The sequence below is a fragment of the Carettochelys insculpta genome, chromosome 1 (assembly GCF_033958435.1).
Source record: "Carettochelys insculpta isolate YL-2023 chromosome 1, ASM3395843v1, whole genome shotgun sequence".
NCBI lineage: Eukaryota > Metazoa > Chordata > Testudines > Carettochelyidae > Carettochelys > Carettochelys insculpta.
In genome coordinates this window covers 218,235,684-218,258,849 of record NC_134137.1, presented here as the reverse complement: position 1 = coordinate 218,258,849, position 23,166 = coordinate 218,235,684, and the positions used below count along the sequence as shown (strand labels likewise).

Here is a 23,166-nt window from a genome sequence, read left to right as displayed (position 1 = left end):
ATTCAGTATCTTCATGCCCAGACCACACTCCATTCCAGGCACTACATGAGTGACGGCTCCTATGGAGAAAGGGGTTCTTGTTCATGTAATTAAAGACTCTACCAGAATGCATATGTACCTCAGAGTGAAATTAAAGATGCTCAGTATAGGTATCACTACTTGCACCACCTATTATTGTAATATACTCTATTCCTGGAATTCATTTCACAGACAAATGAGTCACCAAACTCTTAGGTTATGTCTACAATGCAATTAAACCCCCTCACCTGGCCCAAATCAACTGACTTTGGCTTATGGGACTCTGGTTAAGAAGTTGTTTAATTATGGTGTAAACGTTTGGCCTGAGCTGGAGGACAAGCTATGGTACCACACCAGGACCCCAAGCTCAAGCATTTATACCACAAATAGACCCATAGCTTGAGCCCTGCAAATCTAAGACAGCCGACTTGGGCTGGCCATGACTGTTTAGTGGCAGTGTAGACATACTTTAAGGGTATGAACTAAAGCTAGGATCAAATATTAAACACAAATACACAGCTTTCACTAGCAACTCTGAATATATAACATGTTACTATAAAGAGCCAAGCAAATAATTCATAATAAGTAATATTATTATTTTATCAGAGAGGTAGCCGTGTTAGTCTATATCTTCAAGAACAACAAGAAGTCCTGCAGCACCTTACAGACTAACAGCTATTTTGGAGCATAAGCTTTCATGGGCAAAGACTTGCTTCGTCAGATTTGGCTCAGAAGCAGGTCTTTGCCCAAGAAAGCTTATGCTCCAAAATATGTTGTTATTATTTTAGCTACTTCTGGTCACATAATATCTTTAACAAAATCTATATTTGCATTGCAAATATTCAAAATTCAAGCTATCTTCCGATATTTGTGGTTTGGTTAATTAAATTACATGATACTCCTCTTGCTATTCAGTTATTGAGCTTATGCATCCTGCAATACTTCTCAATATTAGTTTAAATTTCTACAAATATCATGCGACTGAGATTTGCCTTCTGTGAATTTTTTCCAATAAAATTTAATCTCTTGACTGTTCACATAAAATAAGCATGAGAGGCATTAAAACAGCCAAAATGAATTAATTTTTAAAATTGAAATACTCACTTTTTAAAAACGTTATTTGCAAGCTCTGCTAGTAAATGAATACTGGCATGAAGAGCAAAACGCTTGATGCGATTATGGCTAGTCCTTCAGCCTGAACAGAATAAAACTGGGATAATTAGAGGGCTTGTCCAAACAAAGAACATTCTGTACAAATGTAAGAACTTAACAGCTCAGTGCTGTTACGTACAAGGCTGCCAAGTCTCCAGCCAGCAGGTGCTTGAAATGTCTCTCCATTTATTATAACTCTGGTGGGAGCACCCTTCCATCATTTAATAGGAAACCGACATTCACCATTTCATTAGCTCCACCCATAGTGCTTCCCCCAGAAGTCTGAGACATTACCAGCCAGTGGGCTTCCCTCATCCTCTCACCTGGCCTGGTAAAAAATTGGGGGCAAGCATCTAGATTGCAGATGGACTCCTGGAACCAAACTTTTCTGCTTCTGGTGCTTTTCAAAGCTTTAGCATAACTCACCCCCAAGCCAACACACAGAATCTCTCTGTTGAATTTATGTGAACAGTACTGAAATTTAAACTTGTGAATTCTTTTTGGGAATCCTGAGATAAGAGCTCAGTGAACTTTGACAAAGCCAAGCAGGTATTATGAGCGTAGCAGCTGATGAGGACCTACAGGTTAAAAATTCTAAGATGCAGCCCCCTCTGCCTGTGGAGTACACCTACCTCCCACACAGGTCCATCTTTTTGGCCGCTCTATTTTTGGGAGAGGGCCTCTGAGCTCCTTGGTGTTCCCTCTGGTTCACAGCATCCACAACTTAGAACCCGGGGGTGGATGCATAAATAAATGCTCAGAGCTTTTAGCACAAATTAGTGCCACTCATTCCCCTTTGCGGTAGGTGGCAAAGAAACAGTGGTCTGCCAGAGTGATCTGATATTGCCTGTAATTGTCTTGATGATGGGAAGGACAACGTAGGATGGTCCTGAAGAGGAGAGAATGTCCACTACAGGGTCTGTATTCTTGATGACCTCCTCAACCTGGATAACTAGTCTTTGAGCCATCCTTTGCAGCAACTGCTGCAGTGACCTCTTGTCCTCTAAAGCTGGTGCAGCAGGTGACCCATGCACTGCCTCGTCAGGTGAAGATGATGATGGGAGGATGAGGGGAGGTAAAGTGGAGTCATTGCCCTCTGTGTCTAGAGGGTCTTGTTGAACCTGTAAAGGCCACTGCACTCCTGGTGCCAGGATAAGAACAGGTGCCAGCCTGATTGCCAAGGGCTGAATCATCATTGGCACCAAAAGAGCACTGTTGCCGCCTCCGGCACAGCCAATGCTGAAGCAGTCAAGTGCTTGTAGCAGATGCTGGTGCCTTGGCAGTTGTTGGTGCTGGGACAGAGTGGGCAGGGCCAGAACAGCTGCTGCCAGAGTCAGTGCTGAAGATGGGATAGGTGTTGCCATTGGGTCAGCTCTTGTAATTGGTGCCAAGGTCATTGCCAGGGCATACAGAAGAGCCGAGGTAGCCAAAAACAAAGTGGGATCCCTGGGTGCCACACATACGGATGGGACTGACAATGCCAGCAACAGACCTGCTGTATCAGTCTGGGAAACTTCCTGTGCTGAGGCTACTGAGGCAGACCTGACTGTGAGACCTTGGACTGAGCCTTGGGCCTGACGATAGGCCAAGGAGTTCAGACTGGCCACTGTGGTGGGTTCCTTCAGGGCAGCTTCTGCCCCAAAGGGAGTTTAACAATGGTGCTGTGACATGGATGTCTTCCCACTCGATCTTCTTGAGTGGTAAGAGTCCATGTCAGATTCTGACTCAGAAGCTGATGACCAAGGAGGTGTGGTGCTGGGGGGTGCTGACTGACGCAACTCTAGTTTTCTGTATAATATCACATGATGAATTGACCTCAGTGGGGAAATCTGTACCAGGAACAGCAAGCAAGGTGGTGGCAGAAAGGGCTTACCACGAGGTGATGGCACTAGTGGTTTAGCCACCAAAAGGACCTCAACCTTTTTGGAAGGCTCAGGTGCCACTGTCTGAAACAACTCCTGGGCAGCCTTGAAGGTTTCCAGGGTTGAAGGGAATGTAATATCCTGGTGTAAGAGGGTGAGAGTAAGGCCAGGCAAGGCAAGGGCTAAACAGGGCCTTTTGGCTCAATCAGCTCAACGCTGGTTCACCTGCAAACAGTTTCAGGCCTGGAGAAGTATAAAGGGAGGGAAGCCAGCCCAGCTGAGTGCTGACCAGCCAAGAGGCAGGAGCTGGCTCTGAGGCAGCAGGCCCCAAGCTAGAGCTGCCACCCAGTCGGCCGCCAGAGGGCACAGCCCAGGACCCTCCCCCAGGCACTGAGGGGAGTAGGGAGCCACCCCAGGGAACCCCTCTACTGCCAAAGGGGGAACTAGATTCTTAGGGCTATGCCCCAAACTTAACTCATAGACTCTTGGGTGGGTCTGAAGACCCACACAATGGGCTCTGGCCGGGGCCTAGCCACTAGGCCACCTGGCCTCAGGTGGGAACTGCTCACACCGGGGCACGATGGTATAGGGAGCATTGATGGGTCAGATTCGAGTGGACCCCTTGTGGGGCAAGAGTTGATACACCCAAAGGTGTGTCTTGGTCTTCACTGGCTGGTGCCTCTGCCCAGTGGGTTGTCTCCTCTCAAGACTGGAGGATCTACCCCTTGTGCTTCAACTTTGGCTAAGGCACAGGGGATGCACACCTCTATGGCCAGTGCCTGTCTCTACTTGGTGCTGCTTCGTGAGATGACAGCACGGGCGGAGTGCTTTGTACTGACAACATCCTGCTGTGCATTGGTCTGGATGGTGCCAGATCAGGCTGGGGATGTACTGAAGGCTCCATAAGTAGGATTTTAAGTCTCTACTCAGTGTCTTTCACAGTGCTTGGGCAAAAGTCCTTGCAAATGTGGCACTTTTCCTTTTGGTGACCTTTACCAAGGAATTACAAACGCTCTGCCTGAGGATCACCCTAACATAAGCTTGCCACAATTCTGGCAAGTTTTAAAGCCAATCAACAACTATTATGAACTAGCTATGAACTGTGGTAACATTATTAGCTATAAACACTGCTGCTTGGAGTGCTTGCAAGAGTAATAGCTGGATGTTCCAGCTGCTGTCATCAACAGAAAGATGGAATGGGTCAGCCAGGTATATATATCGTGTGCCGTACTGATGCCACGTCAGGGGATGCCTAGGCTGACGCAACAGTTGCTGCTAGGCAAAAATATTTCAATTTCTGAGCATGTGCATGCATACACTTGGTTGGAATGGACATGCACAAGCACTCAAACATGAATCAGCTGTTCTAATATCTTTCAGACAATGTGTAAAGCTAAATTCTGCTCCTGTTCGCATCCAAAACCCAATGGCGGGTTTAGACTAGAAAAACTATACCAGCAAATATCCTAATGAAGGTGAAAGTTACAGCCGCAAAAGAGTGCTTTTGTTGGTTTAGTTTACACTCATTCAGCAAGCACAACACCAGAAAAAGCGTTTTTATGCCAGTATAACTATCTCTATGTGTCTTCTGCCAATATCAAAGTGTCATAAGTTTTCAAGAGCCTAATTGATAATGCTGTACCTGAAGAAGGTTCTGTTGTACACATAACTTATGATTAGTGATATAATCAATAATTGTTTTCAAACTACTGAGGAACCATTCTCTTTGTTTGGGAATAGCAACCAAGACGAGATTTCCATTTTACTAACCATTTTTTTCACATTCACTTTCATGTCAACAACTCACTGCAGTTTTGCTACAATCTCCATAAAGCACAAGACTTCATCAAAGTTCAGTTTGCAGATCTGCTATGGATCTAGGCTCAATGCCAGCCCCGTAACAGGATTCCTTTTTGGCTTAGAGCAATTTTTGTCCATGCCTTAGTTTCTCAGATGTAAAACTGAAATAGCAATATTACTGCTCTGCCAAGCTTTGTCTATCTCATCTGTTATACTGTAAATTCTTTAGGAGAGGAGCCATCCAGTGTCAAGCACAATGCAGCTCTGATCTCTCCTTGTATCTCTATGCATTACTATCATACATCTAAAACAATTTCAAGTCACCTGGTAGCAACACTCCTTATTAAAGTTGCTTAACACTTATCATTATAATCCCTATGTTCAGTTGTTTAAGAATAAACAATAGTCATCGTAAGAGTGTCCAGGGAAATTTTGCTGTAATGCGACATAGTCTATTCATGACTGAATCCTATTCCACGAGCTAGTGTTCTGGAAAGCTGCAGAAGTGATGGTGGGTACTGAGTGAACTGCTCTAATTTCTCCACCTACTTATTTATAAAGAGTCCTGAAGAACCTGAATGACTTTGTCCCACATACCCCAATCTGGGGTTAGAGAGAAGAATTCAAGTTCAAATAGGTCTATGCCTGATCCTCTCTTACTACAGTGGATCTTATACCTATCAACAACCAGCAGGGCCGATTGACAATCACTGTGGGCTCAGGGCAAGGTGTGGGACGGTCCCTGGAAGGGGCAGAGCCTCAGCTGGAAGGGGCCCTCAGAGCTGCCAAGTGATGCTTCCACAGCATTTCAAAGGGACCTGGGCTGCCACAGAAGCAGTGGCAATAGCTGGGTGCTCTGAGCCCCTTTGAAATGCTGGGCCCCTGAGCAGCTGTCTCCCTTGCCCATCCCCCATCAGCAGGTGTGTTGACAACTGCTCCAGTTAAGCAAACTACAGAAAAACCTTGGCTGCACAAGACAACACCTAACATTTGCACGGCATTGTGGATGCTCTTATCTGATGATGGAGCAGCTTACTCCAGTTAAAAGGCCCATAGCTGAACACAACACAAACGGAAAGGTAAGGTACCAAGGTCACACTGAGATGTCACTGTTGCCATGAGGGAGAAAAAAGCTAGGGGTTCCAAATACAAATGTGCAAAGCACTAGATTTTTGGGACCCATTATGTTAGTACTCTACACTACATTGAGCACTAGTCTTCCTCACACTATTTAATAGGGGCATTCACCTATCCTGGTATAATCACTAAACACTAGATCACTGCATTGCAGTAAATCCTCATTATCTGAACTCAAGCAGTTTCCCATTAGTTCATTTATCCAGCATTTCTGACATCTAAATACAGTGGGTTCTGCTACATCTTTCTGTGACGTATCACAGTTTAAATCATACAAAGACTGAAGGCACTATGTGTCAATGTAAACCAGTCACATTCCTCCCACTGGATATTTCACTGACACATCCTAATAACACAGGCAACACTCACTCTCTTTAGTAACAGAGAGGTGGCCGTGTTAGTCTGTACTCCAACAAAACAAAGCAGCAGAAATGTAGCACTTTAAAGACTAATAGAATAATTTATTCGGTGATGAGCTTTCGTGAGACAGATCCACTTTCTCTGTTACCTTACTTGCTGTCCTATGGCATTTGTTATACATGCCTACGTCACTAAGAGTGATATGCAACGCAAAACCCTAGCAAGCGTGTTAAAACTCCAAGCGTGGGGTTTTTGGAAAAAAATTATTTTAATGAAGCTCAGTTTAGTTAAGGAAACATAGTGGAGGTTGCTGTAACAGATATGAAATCTACAATAAAATGACAGAATACATAATCAGTTCAGGGAACTGGCAATGGGAAAGCAAAACAAGCTCAAGAGGCCACAGATATTAACAAGCTGAATGTGAAATAATGTTGACAACTGATTATAGGGCCTGGAGAATGCTGCAGAATCCCAGCCATATTTTTGAAAGGGCTGTCACAAGTTTTAACTAATGATACTTTAAGAAATGGTGCTATAAAACATATTAGTTTCCAAAAGCTATTGCTGTTATGTGAATGAAAAATTCAAAATTAGTTTCTTCTTGCTCTCTGGTTAATCAAACACTATGAAAGAACAGAAAGTGGTTGCCCACACCATTTCCTTCTATCCTCATCAAGCAATGTCTCAGCTTGATGAGGAACAGTTTTTACAGAGGGGGTGCTGAAAGCAGAAACCAGGCATCTGCGTTGTTACTACTTCAAGGCAGGCAGTGCAACTGGCACTCCCAGAACACCTAGTTCCATCCCACCTATGTATCTCAGCATACACTCACTGACCCTCAGCACAATAAGATTCAGAAGGTTCTACATCCCACCATACATTCACACACACCATCAATTCCCCAAAAAGTACACCACAAATTATAATTTAAGGACCACTAATTGTTTTTACAACTCCCTTACAGCAAGTCACTGGCTACCATCTCAACCAACACTTTCACTTAACCTTTATTTAACATGAGAATCCCCTCATGTTCCACCCCACTGCTCACACTAGCCCTTCAAATAAAAGGCCTAAGACCAACTGCCTACATAAGCTACACAGTTCTGCACAGCAGTAATGTGTATCAGACCGTGAAGGTACACACAGATGAAAGGGTGGAAAAGACAGATTAAATAATATCTCAACTTCTGATCCATCACGCACCTTGAATTAATCCCCATCTCTCACAATGGCCTTCTACCAAGAAGAGCTGAATACCGCACCCACCTCTCAGTACGGCTGCACCTGACATCAACCACATTCACTTTCCTGAAGTGTATGCAGATATTAATGGTTTTAGACTACTTTCATATCACAGCTGGCCCTTTGGTAATAAAACCTAGCTAAAGCACCAAGGGGCTGTTTGCAGCCACCTTTTTCCCCTTTCCCTCCCACTCAAACTGCACCGAGTGTGAACTAAACATAACTTACAATCTACCTTTAAGATAACCTTATAGACTTATGTGGAAATTTGCAACCTGATGTTCCATTTTAAAGCAGTACAGAGGGTTGTTTTTTCATTCAAAAATCTCAGCTCCATAGGGCATGTAAAACAATGCAGTGCCCCGAGTTAACACAATTACAATATATCTGTTATCTTTAAATGTAATCAACAAACACTTTGAATCAAAACAGTACACCAATAGCTATAGCAAATTCTGCAGCTGGCTTCTTTCTTGCTCCATGTAAGAGAGATGTCTGACTAAAGACACAGATGCCAGTGTTTAAAACTACAACATATTGTATGTTACATATCATCATCATCATCATCATCATCAACTGTGGGCTTAGCGCCCATTGGTGTCTGATGCCTCTCTCACTATTTCCTTCCATGTTTTACATACCATTATACTTATTTCATTTAACTTTTTCGTTTTGCACTACCATTAAGAACTCGTCTCACTAGGTTATTTGACAGTGTAGGGAGCTTGAATCTGTCAACCAAAAACACAAAAGGGCCTCCCAAATACTTTGGCATAACAAAACACACACAGAAGGTCACTGACGTGGTGCTTTGTGCCTAGCTGTAAGAGCATATACAGTAGTTCCTCGATGTGCGTGTGGGTTCCACTCCCCCACACCCTTTTGTAACTCAAATTTTGCATAAGTCGGTGGGGTGGCTGTTTTCCCAGTGGAATGCATGTTCTGCAGTCGGGGAAGAAGCAGAAGCACCCGGAGCGCCTATTTAAAGGTTAAAGCCTGGGGTTGGGGGGGCAGTTGGGGAGGGTTAAGCCTAGTGGTGGGTTAGGGGCTGTGGGAGGGGATGGGGGGGTTAAGCCTGGTGGTGGGTTAGGGCTGCAGGGGGTGGAGCTAGAGCCACACACGGAGGTGGTAAGCCACAGTGCAGGGGGTTTGAACGGGGGTGGGGGGTTGACCTGGAGCCACACACAGAGGGTTTGAACTGGGGCCTGGGGGGCTGAACCAGAGCCGTGCGGGGGTGGTGAGCTGGAGCTGCATGTGGGGGGTTTGAACCAGGGCTGGGGATGGGGGTTTGAGCCAGAATGAAGCACAACTCAAAATCACACATTTTGAGGCTTTACTGTATAGCACATTAAATTCCAGGCTACAAGTGTCACGGGTTTTATCTGAAAAATGTCACAGGAGCAGGGCTTTGCTTGTGTAAAAGCAACAACTTCTGTGGAATTTTAGGATACTGCTAGATCCCTTGATATATTGCATCACTCAGGTGAGAGTGCTCTGAGAACTTTATCTTGCTAGAAGCTACTGATCTTAAACATTAAAACCATTAAGTGACAATAACAGGCACTTGCCAACCTGTTACACCGCCAGTTTCTGAATTTACTGACAAAAATAATTGTACAGAATTTCATTTGTATGCTCCTGAAGATTATAAAATCCTTCTTTAGATTTACAGATGCACAAGCTGAGTAAGTCATCTCTTGCCTTAAATGCTTGGATCTTCAGACACAAAGCTGTTTTTAAATAAATTCTTCAAAAGACCACCCTTACCTAAAAAACACATTTTAATTTTAATTAGTACAGTACAAAAAAAACCTTGCTTCCAACTGGGTAACATCAGGGCATTTTGTTCTGGCGGAATGCACTGGAACAGAGTTCCAGCATCTTTTTTCCATTAGGACACCAGAAAATTTTTCACTGCCAGTTCTGCAGCATTGTGAGGACTGGGGCAGGAGCCCCTGCTGCCCGACAGCAGTGTCAGGACTGGGGCAGGAGCCCCCACTGCCTTGCAGCAGTGCAGGGACCAAGGTTTTAAAACTGAATACTATAATCACTATGAGGAATCCTCAGGCTTGAGTTCTGGTAGCTTTTTTCTAGGAAAAAAAGCACTGGGTAACATCCTCTTCCTGTGCTTTCTGTCCGTCCTTATTTTAGTCTTTTCCCATTCATTCCTCTTTAAGAGAGCCCTTAAAGAGGACAAGTATCACAGAGGTAGCCGTATTAGTCTGCATCTACGAGAACAACAAGAAGTCCTGTGGCACCTTACAGACGAACAGATATTTTGGAGCATAAGCTTTCGTGGGTAAACACCTGCTTCATGCATCTGATGAAGCGGGTCTTTACTCACAAAAGCTTATGCTCCAAAATATCGGTTAGTCTATAAAGTGCCAGAGGACTTCTTGTTTTTCTTAAAGTGGACATTGCATCTTTTCTTCCAGGAAGCTGGACAAATGAGTTTCCCTTTCTTTGCTTCCATTTGATTAACAAGTTTTAAGAGAACCCTTCCCAAAATCAGTACCATAGTAAGAAAAAATCCTTCACTATACCTAAAATCCTTAGCAACATGTTTTTAACTTAAATATATGGTAAAATTTTATAAACATGTCAACTGTTATGGAGTTCTCATAAAGTACATTTGTGCTCAACTTTTCTAAAAGCAATGAATCTTGCTAGGAACACACTACATTTTTATTAGTCTTTATTTCAATATGTTAAATATGTATTCATGTGAAATGATGGCTTAAGAATATATTTAAAATACAAAATCAGTTCAGCAATACTGATTAAGACAATGTAAAACAGAGGAGCTGCACCATGTAGCCTGTAATATGCAATGTTCATAAAATAAGAGAACTGGAAGGAAACTCAAGAGGTCATTAAGTCCAATCCCCTGCACTCATGGCAGGAGCAAGCACCATCTAGATTATTCCTGACAGGTGTTTATGCAACCTGACCTTGAAAACTCCAATGATAGAGATATCACAATCTCTCTAGGCAATTTATTCCAGTGCTTAACTACTGTGACAGTTACAAAGCTTTTCATAATGTCCAACCTAAACCTCCACTGCTTCTTGTCCTACCAGAATAATTTTTCCCTCCTTTGTAACAACTTTTTAGATACACTCATCCCTCACTATACGAGCACAATTAGTTCCCAACTTTCTGTTCATAGGCGAAAACTTGTAAGAGGAACATTAAATTACCATTAAAATACATGTAAAAGTGTCTGATTGGTTCCTAATGCTCTAAACTCGGGGAAGGAGAGGCAGCATGTGGCACTGCTTTTGAAAGGTAAGTGAACCTTGGGTTGGGAGGTGGGGAGTTTGGGGAGGGCTAAAGGCTGGGGGCAGTTTGGGGTCATGAGCAGGAGGGAGGATTAAAACCTGTAGGTGACTCCGGTGGAGGAGGTGGTGGCTTGTTGTGGTGGTACCTGGGGGGGTGTGGTGGGCCGGGTGGTTCAGAACGGAATGGGTGGGTGTTGGGAGCAGGCTGGGGGGGCTCAGCAGGGGGCTGTGGGCCGGAGGAATGTTGAGAGTGGGCGGGGTGGGGGGGTGCATGGGGAGTTGCCACAGGGGGAGTGTTCAGAGTGGGCAGGGAGGGGCTGCGGATCTCCCCGCCCCCCCGGCCAGGAACCCCATGGCTGGAGCGGAGCCAGCTGCAGGACTGCAGGTCGTCCCACCCCCTGGCCAGCATTCCCGCAGCTGGATCCGCTCCAGCTATGGGGCTGCGGGTCTCCCCGCCCCCTGGCCAGGGACCCTGTGGCCAGCTCAGCTCCAGCCACGGGGCTGCCGGTCTCCCCACACCCTGGCCAGGGACCCCGTGACTGGCTCATATAAGTGGGAGAAGTTCACTCGAATAATGAACGGTGGTAAGTATATGAGTCCCTCATTTTAGTAAGTACAGTACTCGTTAAATGAGAGATGAGTGTACTTGAAGATTATCATGTCCCTTCTGTCTTCTCTTTTCAGACTAAACAACCCATTTCTTTCAATCTTTCCTCATAAGTCATATTTTCTAGACCTTCAAGCATTTTTGTTGCTCTTCTCTGAACATTCTCCAATTTGTTCACATCCTTCCTGAAATGTAGCACCCAGAAGTGCACACAATACTCCAGATCAGGCTTAATTAGCACACAGTAGAGCAGAATTACTTTGTGTGTATCCCAGGAAAATATATATTTGCAACAGTGTCACATTGACATGTGGTCCACTATGACCCTAGAGCCCTTTCTGCAGTATTCCATTCCTGACAGTCATTTCACATTTTGTATCTGTGAAAATGATTGTTCCTTCCTAAATGGAATGCTTTGCATTTCTCATCATATTATTTCCCCAGTTTTTCCATGTAATTCTGAATTTTAATCCTATCATCCGAAGCACTTGCAACCCCTCACAGATTCATAGTACCTGCACACTTTATAAATGTACACTCTATGCCATCATCTAAATAGTTGTTGAAGATATTGAACAGAACCAGTCCCCAAACTGATCCCTGCAGAACCCCGCATCTATCATGAGCATGAACCATTGATAACTACTCTCCCGGAATGAGAGTTATGCAGCCATCTCATAGTAGCCCAATCTAATTTGTATTTCCCTAGTTTACTGATAAGGTCATGAGAGACTGTATCAAATGCTTTACTAAAGTCTAGGTTTACCACATGTACAGCTTTCCCCTTACCCACAAAGCTTGTTATCCTACCAAAGAAAGCTATCAGTTTGGTTTGACACAATTTATTCATGACAAATGCATGCGGAGTGTTACTGATCTTACTATCTTTTAGATAGTAAAGGAGAGGTAGCCATGCTAATCTGTACTCCAACAAAACAAAGCAGCAGAAATGTAGCACTTTAAAGATTAACAAAATGATTTATTCGGTGATGAGCTTTCACTGGATCTGAAGAGAGAGGTCTGTCCCACAAAAGCTCATCACCAAATAAAACATTTTGTCAGTCTTTTAAGTGCTACATTTCTGCTGCTTTATTTTATCTTCTAGGTGTTTGCAAGAAGATTCCTTAATTATTCACTCCATTGTCTTTCCTGCTACAGAAGTCAAGCCAACTGGTCAGTAGTTTCTTCAGTTGTCCCTATTTCCCTAACTATAGATGGGCACTACATTTGTCCTTTTCCAGTCTTTTGCAATCTCTTCTGTCTTACATGACTTTTCATAGATAATAGCTGCTCAGATAACACTCCAACCTTGAGTAGGCCTTGGTGACTTGAAGACATCTTATTTGTCTAAGTAATTTTTAACTTGTTATTTTATTTGAAATTCTGAACCTACTTCATTTTCACCAGTATTCACTATGTCAGGTGCCCAGTCACCACCAACCTCCTTGGTGAACCCCACCCCTCCTCCCCAAAAAGAAGTCTGTGCCCTTTCCACATTTGCTGTCATTGTTTTTTCCCTCCTCATGGAGTGACAGTCCTAACCCATCCTTTGTCATCCTCTTGCATTTAATATATTTATAGAATATTTTCCTAGTGCCTGTTTTCCTTTTTTTTTCTTATTACCTGTGTTCTTATTATCTCTTTGTGCCTTGGCCTTTCTAAATTTGCCCCTAAATACTTGTGTTATTCTTTTATATTCATCCTTTTGTAATTTGACCTAGTTTTCACCTTCTGTAGAACTCCGTTTGAATTTTAGATCACTCACGATCTTATGCTTAACCCAGGATGGTGTCTTCCCATACTTATCTTTCATACATATCAGAATAGTTTGCTCCTATGCCTTTAATAACGTCTCTTTGAAAAACTGCCAATGGCTTCAGTTATTTTGAATTAGACTATTATGATCATCTAGTCCCATGGTGTCCAAATTTTTAAACCATGAGGTAAACATATTTCGGAAAGGTCAAAGGGACATAAATCAATACGTTAATCGTATTCTGACTCAAGGCAACATTAGTCATCATGTCCTCTTAGTCATCATGTCCTCCTAACAATGCAGTTAAGAACAGCCAGTGCTACTCTCTCCTTCTTCACCATTCTGGGGAACAAGAAGGGCATACTTGATGTAGTCTGATCTGCATAAACACAAGTGATAGGACTTCATCCAGTAGTTCCTGCTATAGTCCAATAATTTGCAGATGAACAAGAAGAAATCTTTTTGAAAAGCCATCCATTTTTGGTTTAAAAGTGAACATTTTATTTCCTGTTTAAGTTTGCCCAACTTCACTGACAATATTACCCTCACAATGTTTTCTGGGTTTGGGCAGCTCCCAAATCAATAGAACAGTTGCCATCTACGCATACAGTTTACTCCTTTGGAGGTCTGGGGCCTACAGGAAAATTAAGATTTTGTTTGTGCTGATATTGTGAATTATTACAATTATAAAGTTATCATTTGGATGAGCATACTGGCATGCTAACTTAATACTGCTCAGTTATATACATGTTGAAAAAAAATCAGTCAGTTGCAGCCAAGATGCAATATTACTTTGGGAGAAAGCGATTTATATTGTAAAAAAGCTGAGATGAAAATGTATACCTCCTTTAGTCCCATACCGTAATATTCAATTATGTCCCCAAACAATGCGCGATTAACAAGTAACAAACGGCCCCAAACCAGGATACCAAATCTCTTCAACACTGGTAAAACCTGCCTTCACATCAGAATGTTACGGTTCAGTCTCATGTTTAGTTATGAATGAACTTTTCACTCATAAGTAATGTTACATATTTAACTTTTCAGGACTGTTAGTTACTGGACTCCCATTCTTAACACATCTCACATGGCTTACTGTCCAAACTCATCCCTCTTTTTGAGATTTGGATTTTATTTACAAACTAAGTAATCAAGTCTTATGTTAGTATTGTATTTACAAATTAAAGTACTGATTTTCAATTTCACCCTTAAGCTGACTGACTGCTCTTAGGGTTTCCTTTTGCAGTACTCCCACAGATGGTAGCTTTAGCAGAGATCGGTTTTATACTCCTGAATTAGAATTCCTATGGCCCACTTCAGTTGTCATTCTGAGTCTCTGATATGATAGAGGTATATAAAATCATGAGTGGTGTGGAGAAAGTGAATACAAAAAAGTTACTTACTTGTTCCCATAATATAAGAACTAGAGGACACGAAGTGAAATTAATGGGTAGCAGGTTCAAAACTAATAAAAGAAAGTTTTTCTTCACACAGCGCACAGTCAACCTGTGGAACTCCTTACCAGAGGACGCTGTGAAGGCCAGGACTCTAAAGCTGTGTCTACACGTGCACGCTACTTCGAAGTAGCGGCACTAACTTCGACATAGCGCCCGTTGCGGCTACACGCGTCGGGCGCTATTTCGAAGTTAACTTCGACGTTAGGCGGCGAGACGTCGAAGTCGCTAACCTCATGAGGGGATCGGAATAGTGCCCTACTTCAACGTTCAACGTCGAAGTAGGGACCGTGTAGACGATCCGCGTCCCGCAACGTCGAAATTGCCGGGTCCTCCATGGTGGCCATCAGCTGGGGGGTTGAGAGATGCTCTCTCTCCAGCCCCTGCGGGGCTCTATGGTCACCGTGGGCAGCAGACCTTAGCCCAGGGCTTCTGGCTACTGCTGCAGCAGCTGGGGATCCATGCTGCATGCACAGGGTCTGCAACCAGTTGTCGGCTCTGTGTATCTTGTGTTGTTTAGTGCAACTGTGTCTGGGAGGGGCCCTTTAAGGGAGCAGCTTGCTGTTGAGTCCGCCCTGTGACCCTGTCTGCAGCTGTGCCTGGCACCCTTATTTCGATGTGTGCTACTTTGGCATGTAGACGTACCCTCGCAGCGCCTATTTCGATGTGGTGCTGCGCAACGTCGAAGTTGAACATCGACGTTGCCAGCCCTGGAGGATGTGTAGACATTATTCATCAAAATAGCCTATTTCGATGTTGGCTTCACGTGTAGACGTAGCCTAAGAGAGTTTAAAAAAACAGCTCGATAAATATGTGGAGATTAGGTCCATAGATGGCTGTTAGCCTTTTGTTGAAGGCGGGAGATGGATGGCAAGAGAAAAATGGCTTGACCATTGTCTTTGGTTCACCTCCTCTGGGGCACCTGGCACTGGCACTGGCTACTGTCGGCACATAGGATACTGGGCTAGATGGACCTTTGGTCTGACCCAGTATGGCCATTCTTATGTTCTTATGTTCTTAACCCTGTATTTGAAGTACGAAAGCCTAACAGGCACCTGACTCCCTTGTGCCTTAACCTGTCTCTGCTGAATGCAATTGTCATCAAACTTAATACACATGTGGCCAATGTCAGGAAAAAAAATCTTAGCAGTTAAAAAAATACATTAACCAAATAGCCAACCAAAGTCAAATTTTCCAGAACCAGAAATACCTGTTTTTCTGAAACAATCTCCCAGTTCCTCTGCCACCTCAAAACTTTGCAAAAATCCCTAAATAAAATAAAACCCAACCCTACAGAGAACTCACCCCACCCTTCCTAAACAAAAACAAAAAAAACAAAACGACACCCTCTCCCAAAAATAATCTGACTCTTATTATTTTAAATTACAATCCCATTATTCACCTAACCAAAAGTCGCACTTAAAAACATAATGCCTTACCAACTTCCGTTACATATGATTTTCCTTCTGAAGGCAGAGGGATATACTGGTTAGAGAAGAAACTGCTTCCATATCCCAGGATGAAGCCTTGGAGTTTGGTGTATGGACTTAGCCGATGATACTTCATACAAATGGTATCATCAGTTGCGGTGATCTGGACTTTCAGGTTTTGTCTTTTAACTGAGGAGATCGAAGAAAGAGGTGAAGAGTTAATGTCTCATTCACTAATAATATCAGCTCAACAGGTTAGTGACAGGCAACAGCTGTTTAAAGGGGCAGATTCTGAAATCTAGCTCATTTAAAAAAGTGAACTAAACACTAGTTCTGATACAGCACTTGCCTCAGAGCCCCCTAATAACAGTTGTGGGTTTTATATTCACATTCTTCTTTAAAACGCTCTCTCTCCTCTGCTGCTGTTTGAAAGGAATGAACAAACACCACTGTTTTTTTTGCCTGCACAGCACTTAAGAACATGCCTTTCAGCCCGCATAGACACACATGTGCTAACGCAACTTGAGCTAGGTCTGTAAAATATAGCAGTGTGGGTGTGGTGACACGAGCTGGCTATCTGAAGATATCCATATCTCAGAGAACTGGAAGGGACCTTAAGAGATCATTGAGTCCAGTCCCCTGCTCTCACAGCAGGACCTACCACTATCCCTGGCAGTTTTTTGTTTTTTTTTAAATTTAACCTGCCACAGAACCTTGAAAGGCCCTCTCAAGGACTGAGCTCACAACCCTGGGTTTACAAGGCCAACTGACCCCCCAGGGGCCATACTCAAGTGGCTAGCCTGTACAGCCACCTATGCTACAATAGCCATGCTGTTTATTTTTGGCATGCATGCTCAACCAGACCTACAGCAAATCTGTCTACCTAGCCTGGAACGAATGCTCCCCACTTCACCACAGCCATGCCCTAACTCTCATTACATACCAACTGCTGTGACATATATAAAGTAAATTTTTTAAAAAATCCTTTAATTCATTAATCCTACCTATCATCTGTAACAAACAGAGCTGGAAAAACGGCAAACAGAAGTGATACATTAGTGTGATCTTTAAGTTTGTTGTATGGCTTTAACAATGCATCGTAACACTACACAACTGTTTAGGGAAAATAACACTCAGATAAAATTACAGTCAGTTGTGTTGTATTTTGTGGTGGCTGTTGTTGTTAATGTAGACAAAATGTAATTTTTGAGTCACAATTAGGCCTGGATGCCAGAACTAATGTGCATATTGGCAAAAATTGCAAGAGATTTTTTTAAACTTCATTTTTATTCTTTCTGGGGGAACAGGACAGAAAATGAAAAACATCTTGAATACACATATAAAACAGTTTAATTTATAGGAGCACAGAACATCTTATTATTGTCATAATATTATGACCTTCTTAACCCAACAAGCAATTTTGTTGACTCTCATTATGTTTCTATCTTTGTGATATGTTTCAGTTTTCAGTACTTTCCATTTCAGTGAATGCTTCATTATGCTTGATATATTTCCAGTAATTCCAATCCCATGTGAAAAACCAAGTCAGATCCCCCTCCCAACATTATGATATTAACTTAAAAATGTAATTTGGATTTTTATTTAGCTTTGTTTCTGAGCTCTTAGCCAGTGCACACACTACATTTTCAAAGATTATCAGCAGCCATGGTGGGTTAAAAACTTACTTAAAAACATTAAGCAGAGACTCTCCATGAAATCACTTAACTTCAAGAGGCTGGAGATTCAAGGTGGGGAGAAATAGCCAAATACAAATACAGTCAGACTTGTTACACTATTGCAAGAGTCTTCAATACTGTATTTCTCTTTCACATAAAAGGACAACCACATGCTTTCAGCCTGCATTACGTATTTAGGATTTTGGAAAAAACACAGATCCAAACAAAGCCTCTTTGAGAGAGCATAGTGTGCATCCTCTCTGAAAATGTGGCAGCTTCTCCAAAAACAAAATGACTGCCATCTCTAAAATCAAGCCAATTTCTCAGAAATTTAAAGGTACAGTACACAGAAAATGAATGAACTCTCTCATAAACATTCACGGAGCTAATTAAACAGGGCTGACTTATGCCTGCATAGCATAAGTCACAGAAGCTTGTCTGCTAGTACTGCATGACAGGGTATGTGCTTTACGGTCTAGAGAATTTCCATCATGTAACAATTATGAAGTGAACACCCTGAAGTCACTGTGGGAAGAAAGTCTTAAAATAGACCATCACAGTCAACTGAGCTTTCTTCAGTTATGAAACAGAGCCAAAATATACTGTACTCAATCATCACTTCAATCTTTTTGCTTACAGTACATGGCCTGTTTTAACAAAACATACCTTCAACTGAGGAGAGTAAAATAGGACACTGCACAGACTAAGAACTAGTTAACCCTCGTGTGCTAAGTATTTGTTTCATTATTACCTAATGACAAGTGCCTCAATTTCATTTAAAAGACTTTTTTCCTTATCCAAATCTGATTTTGCCCTGGTATTTAATTTGTATTATTCACTAGAGGACCTATGTGATCCTACTGAATACAGCAAAAAGATCAAAACTGTAAAACAACTTGTTTTTTTTCCTTGTTTAAAATCTGTACAAATAAGCACATTCAAATAGTGCTATACATAATGGAGTACTCAAGATCATGCCTTAAACTCTTAGAATAATGATGAATCCCAAAGCAGCTAGGCATATTCATTTGCATCAGCGTTCCTTTGCTTGGTGCTCAGCAGAGAAAACTACCTAATTAATCACAAAATATTTGCATCATCACTTGTAGAGCCTCAAGTTCAGTTTCAGAAGTTACATTTACTCCACGTCAGGGGTGGGCAAAATATGGCCCATGGGTCGGATCCAGCCCACCAAGCCACTGGATCTGGGCCATGGGTACAGCAGGAGCCTCAGACAGGCTCCCTGCCTGCCCCACCCCGCATGCCACTCAGAAAAGTCAGCTGTGGGATCCTGTTTGTGAACAGCTGAGATCCTGGGGAAGGGGCGCAGGGTGACCTCACACATTCCCCTGTCCCCAACAAAACCTTGTAGTTCCCATTGCTATGTGAAAAGCAGGCAGCATTTGAAGTACTGCTTCCCCTCCCCTCCAGCTTGCAGCTGTTCACAGATGCACATGGCCACGCAGCCAGCTGCTCTGCCATGGTATGGAAGATGAAGAACTTGCTGGGCTGCTGGCCAGAAGTCATCCATCCAGGGAAGCAATTCCCAGCCAGAGCCTGCCTCTGGCACCACAGCCCGTCCCTTCCCCCAACACTCTGCTCCTCAACACCTTCCTCCCTAGCAATTTAACTCAAACCACTGTCCCCTGTCCTGGACCCAACCCACTCCCTACCCTAACCCCCAACCCCTGCCCCAGGGTCACAGCCAATATTCTCTCTAATTTTTTCCATTCGTGTGTGCAACAAATTTTATAACATGCACTGAAGTATACATGTGTAGCTGTGCACCACCAAGAAACACAGGCTGCTGGTTGTGGGTAGCTGTGGGCACTCTGCCAATCAGCTGGGAGGCACCAGAATTTCTACTGGCTGGCTGTCCAAGTGCCCAGCTTACAGGCAACACAGGTCACAAGCCCCTGCTACCCAGAGTCACGACCCAAACCCCTGCTCCAAAGTGCCCTGCCCCAGGTCACAACCCCAACTTCACCCAAACTTCCTCCTAGACCCCACATCCCTTCCTGCACCCCACCTTTACGCCAAGCTCTCTTCTGCACAGCAACCTCCATCCAAAACCCCACACCTCTTCCATTAATATCATGGAAGAGTGCAGAACTTGGTGGCTTACAGATTCTTGGAGTGGCCTCCACCCATCCAAAAGTTATCACCCATCCTTGCTCTATCTGAATGGCAGGAAGCCTATCAGAGGCTAAGGGAGCTGTGGTGTAACATATGTGGTAAAGGGACTCAAAGAGGTTGTCAACTGCAGTTTACATGGGTAGGAAATTCTGGTGCATCCCACCCAGGAGAAATTCTGGTGCCACCCAGCTGACTGGTAGGGTGCCCACAGCTTCCTACAGCTGCCCACAGCCAGCACTCTCTGGATGGTCATCTTGTTGTGGTGAGTGGGCTGGTGTGTTCCAATGAACCTAAGAGTGATGCCACGGTGAGTCTCGTGCTCCTGGCAGGGTCACCCATGGTGGCAAGGTCAAGGGGGGTGGTCCAGACAAAGAACGATCCTAAAAGTCCTCAACGGCAGAATGGGCAGAGGATTGCAAAGATAGTGCTACAACAGCTGTGAAGGCAGATGAAGGATGCAGTGGACAGGAGACTCCCAGTTGTTGTGGATCCCATGCGAATGGACTTGAGCCTTCTAGCCATCAAGAACCATGTGGTAGCTGCAGTGCAACCGTCCCCCCAATGGTGGAAGAAGTCATGCACAGGCATCCTCCTCTGCATACCACTCTCCTAAACTTAAGCCCTATGGGGACTGGTGAATGGCAACAGGAGCAGGATTGTGAAATGTGGAAGATTTTAGTCATTACCCAGCACATATGTATGTATCACTCATTCCATTTTGAGTACTGAAGTGGAAGAATGGTCCAGCTGCTACATCCACGTCTTAGCAACCCTATTTAGGATCCACTCTTCTCACTCCACATGGTGAGGGGGCAAGAAAATGTGCCCCAACATAGTCCACCTCACCCTCCCCCCCACCTGGAAAACCGCATCCAGTGGGTTCACTTCTGTGCAGCTGAAATCAAACAGTAAACTTTGGAACATGGAATATTTGGACTCTAATGGACAACCCAGACAGTGAGTGACCTGAAAGACGCATGACAATTAGCTCCTGCAAGCTGCAATGATTCAACTTCAATATAGCTGTCCTGGCAGAGAGGCATGGACCAGAAAAAGGACAGCTAAGAAAAGGAAGGCGGAGGGTACACATTTTTCTTGAAAGGAACCCCAAAGGAAGAAAAACAAATTCATGGAGTAGGATTTGCCTTCAAGAATGAACTGACAAAGATCCCATCTGAAGTCCCTGTCAGCATCAATGAGCGTCTCATGACTCTCCATTTGAAACTTGCCAAAAACCAACAGCCAACTGTCATCAGTGCTTACACACCAACTCTAGACACTGAAGATAAGATGAAGGAGAAGTTCTACACCCAACTGGACACAATCCAGAAAGACATACTCAAAGCAGACTAGATTATTCTCTTTGGGGATTTCAATGCCATGGTCAGAAAAGACGTGGACTTCTGGCAGTCTACCACCGGAAAAGAAAAAGTTGGCAACACCAACTCCAAAGGAGTGCTCCTCCTTATGAAATGTGCAGAACATAAGCTTGTCATCATGAACAACCTCTTCCACCAGAAAAACAAATTTAAGACATCCTCGACCAAAACACTGGCACCTCATAGCCTATATGTCACTGTCTGAACTTTCTAGCAGGGTGATGTCCTCGCAGGCGCAATGACTAGTGCTGATGACTGCTGGACTGATCACTGCATTATTCAATTCACAATGGGGATTATGATTGTCACCCAACAGAGAAATCAGAGAAAACAGATTTGACAAAAGATCAACGTACAAGGCTTGAAAGACCACCTCAGACAAAGTAACTTCCAGATAGCTCTCCACAGGAAGCTTCTGACAGTACACCCTGAAGATGTGGAAGAACACAGGTGACAATTGAAAAATGTCATCACTGAAGCTTGTGGAGAAACCACTGGCTACCAGTCCAGGAAGCATAAGGACTGATTTGATGACAACATTGAGGAAATTGAATGCTTGATTGAGGCAAAAAGGAAAGACGTTAGGGCCTAGCAAAGTGACATCAACTGCACAACAAAGAGAGAAACACATGCCAAGGCCAAGGCAGAAGTACAGCATAAAACAAGGACTCTGAAAAACCAGTGGTGGACTAAGAAGGCATGAGAACTCCAACATCTCACAGACATCGATGATACAAGAGGTTTCTTCAATGCTACCAAAGATGTTTATAGACTAAGAAACCATGGAATCAATCCCCTGACATCAAAGGATGGTACCCAGTGCAATAAGGCATCTGGACAAGACGGAATTCCTGCAAGAGCCTTCAAAGAAGGTGGGACAGAGCTCCACAAACAACTCCATCTCCTTATTCTCAAGATCTGTGACAGGGAGCCGATGCCACAAGATTTCAGAGGCACATGGATCACCACTCACTTCAAAAAAGGGTGAGAATTCGAACAGTGGAAACTATCGTGGCATCTCCCTCCTGGCAATGGCAGGGAAAATCTTAGCTCAAATCCTTGCCAACCGACTCCTGCCATTCTCCGAAGTAATTCTCCCAGAACCCCTGTGTGGCTTCCCGCCATCCCAAGGAACAGCGGACATGATCTTCACTGCCTGGCAACTGCAAGAAAAACGTTGTCAACAAAACCAAGCCTTATATATGAATTTCATCAACCTGACCAAAGCATTTGACTCAGTTAATCATAGCGCCTTGTGGACCATCCTCTCAAAGACTGGCTGCCCTAAAAACTCATTAGCATCTTTTGCCTGCTTCACAACAACATGACTGCCACAATATTGAGCAACAAAGGATCCCAAAGCAACCCCACTGGAGGTCAAAACAAGCATCAAGCAAGACTGTCTCATTGCACTATTACTGTTCTGTATCTTCATTGCCATGACCCTTCACCTCATTGATGGCAAGCTTCCAGGTGTTGCGAATATTGTCTATAGAATGAATGGGAAGCTTTTCAGGCACATGAGACTGAAAGCTAAAAGCAAGACCTCCACAAATTTGATCATGGAGTTCCAGTATGTGGATGACAACATGATTGATGCTTTTTCTTCCGCAGCCCTTTAAACCATCTTAAGTGCCTTTGCTGAAGCATACAAGAATCTCAGCCTCACACTTAACATTCAAAAGACCAAGATGCTCCACCAACCCTTGCTGACAGGACAATCTCATGTACCTTCTATTGAACTGCTGAAAAATGTGGAACACTTCCAATACCTTGGAAGTCATCTTTCCCCTGAAGTTAACTTGGGTGTGGAAATCTAGTATCATTTGAGCTGTGCAAGCTCTGCTTTCGCCCACCAGAGACAAACAGT

The 23,166-nt window shown here is 43.6% G+C and overlaps 1 protein-coding gene across 3 annotated transcripts in view; it reads right to left on the bottom strand.

Annotated features, from left to right (window-relative positions):
• The window catches only part of ABI3BP (ABI family member 3 binding protein), a 451,725-nt gene that overhangs the window by 250,513 nt on the left and 178,046 nt on the right, over positions 1–23,166 (bottom strand). For all 3 annotated transcript variants that reach the window (XM_074999360.1, XM_074999369.1, XM_074999377.1), the window contains one exon: positions 16,115–16,294. In XM_074999360.1, the coding sequence (XP_074855461.1) occupies positions 16,115–16,294 (180 nt within the window). The remainder of the gene's footprint in view (positions 1–16,114; positions 16,295–23,166) is intronic.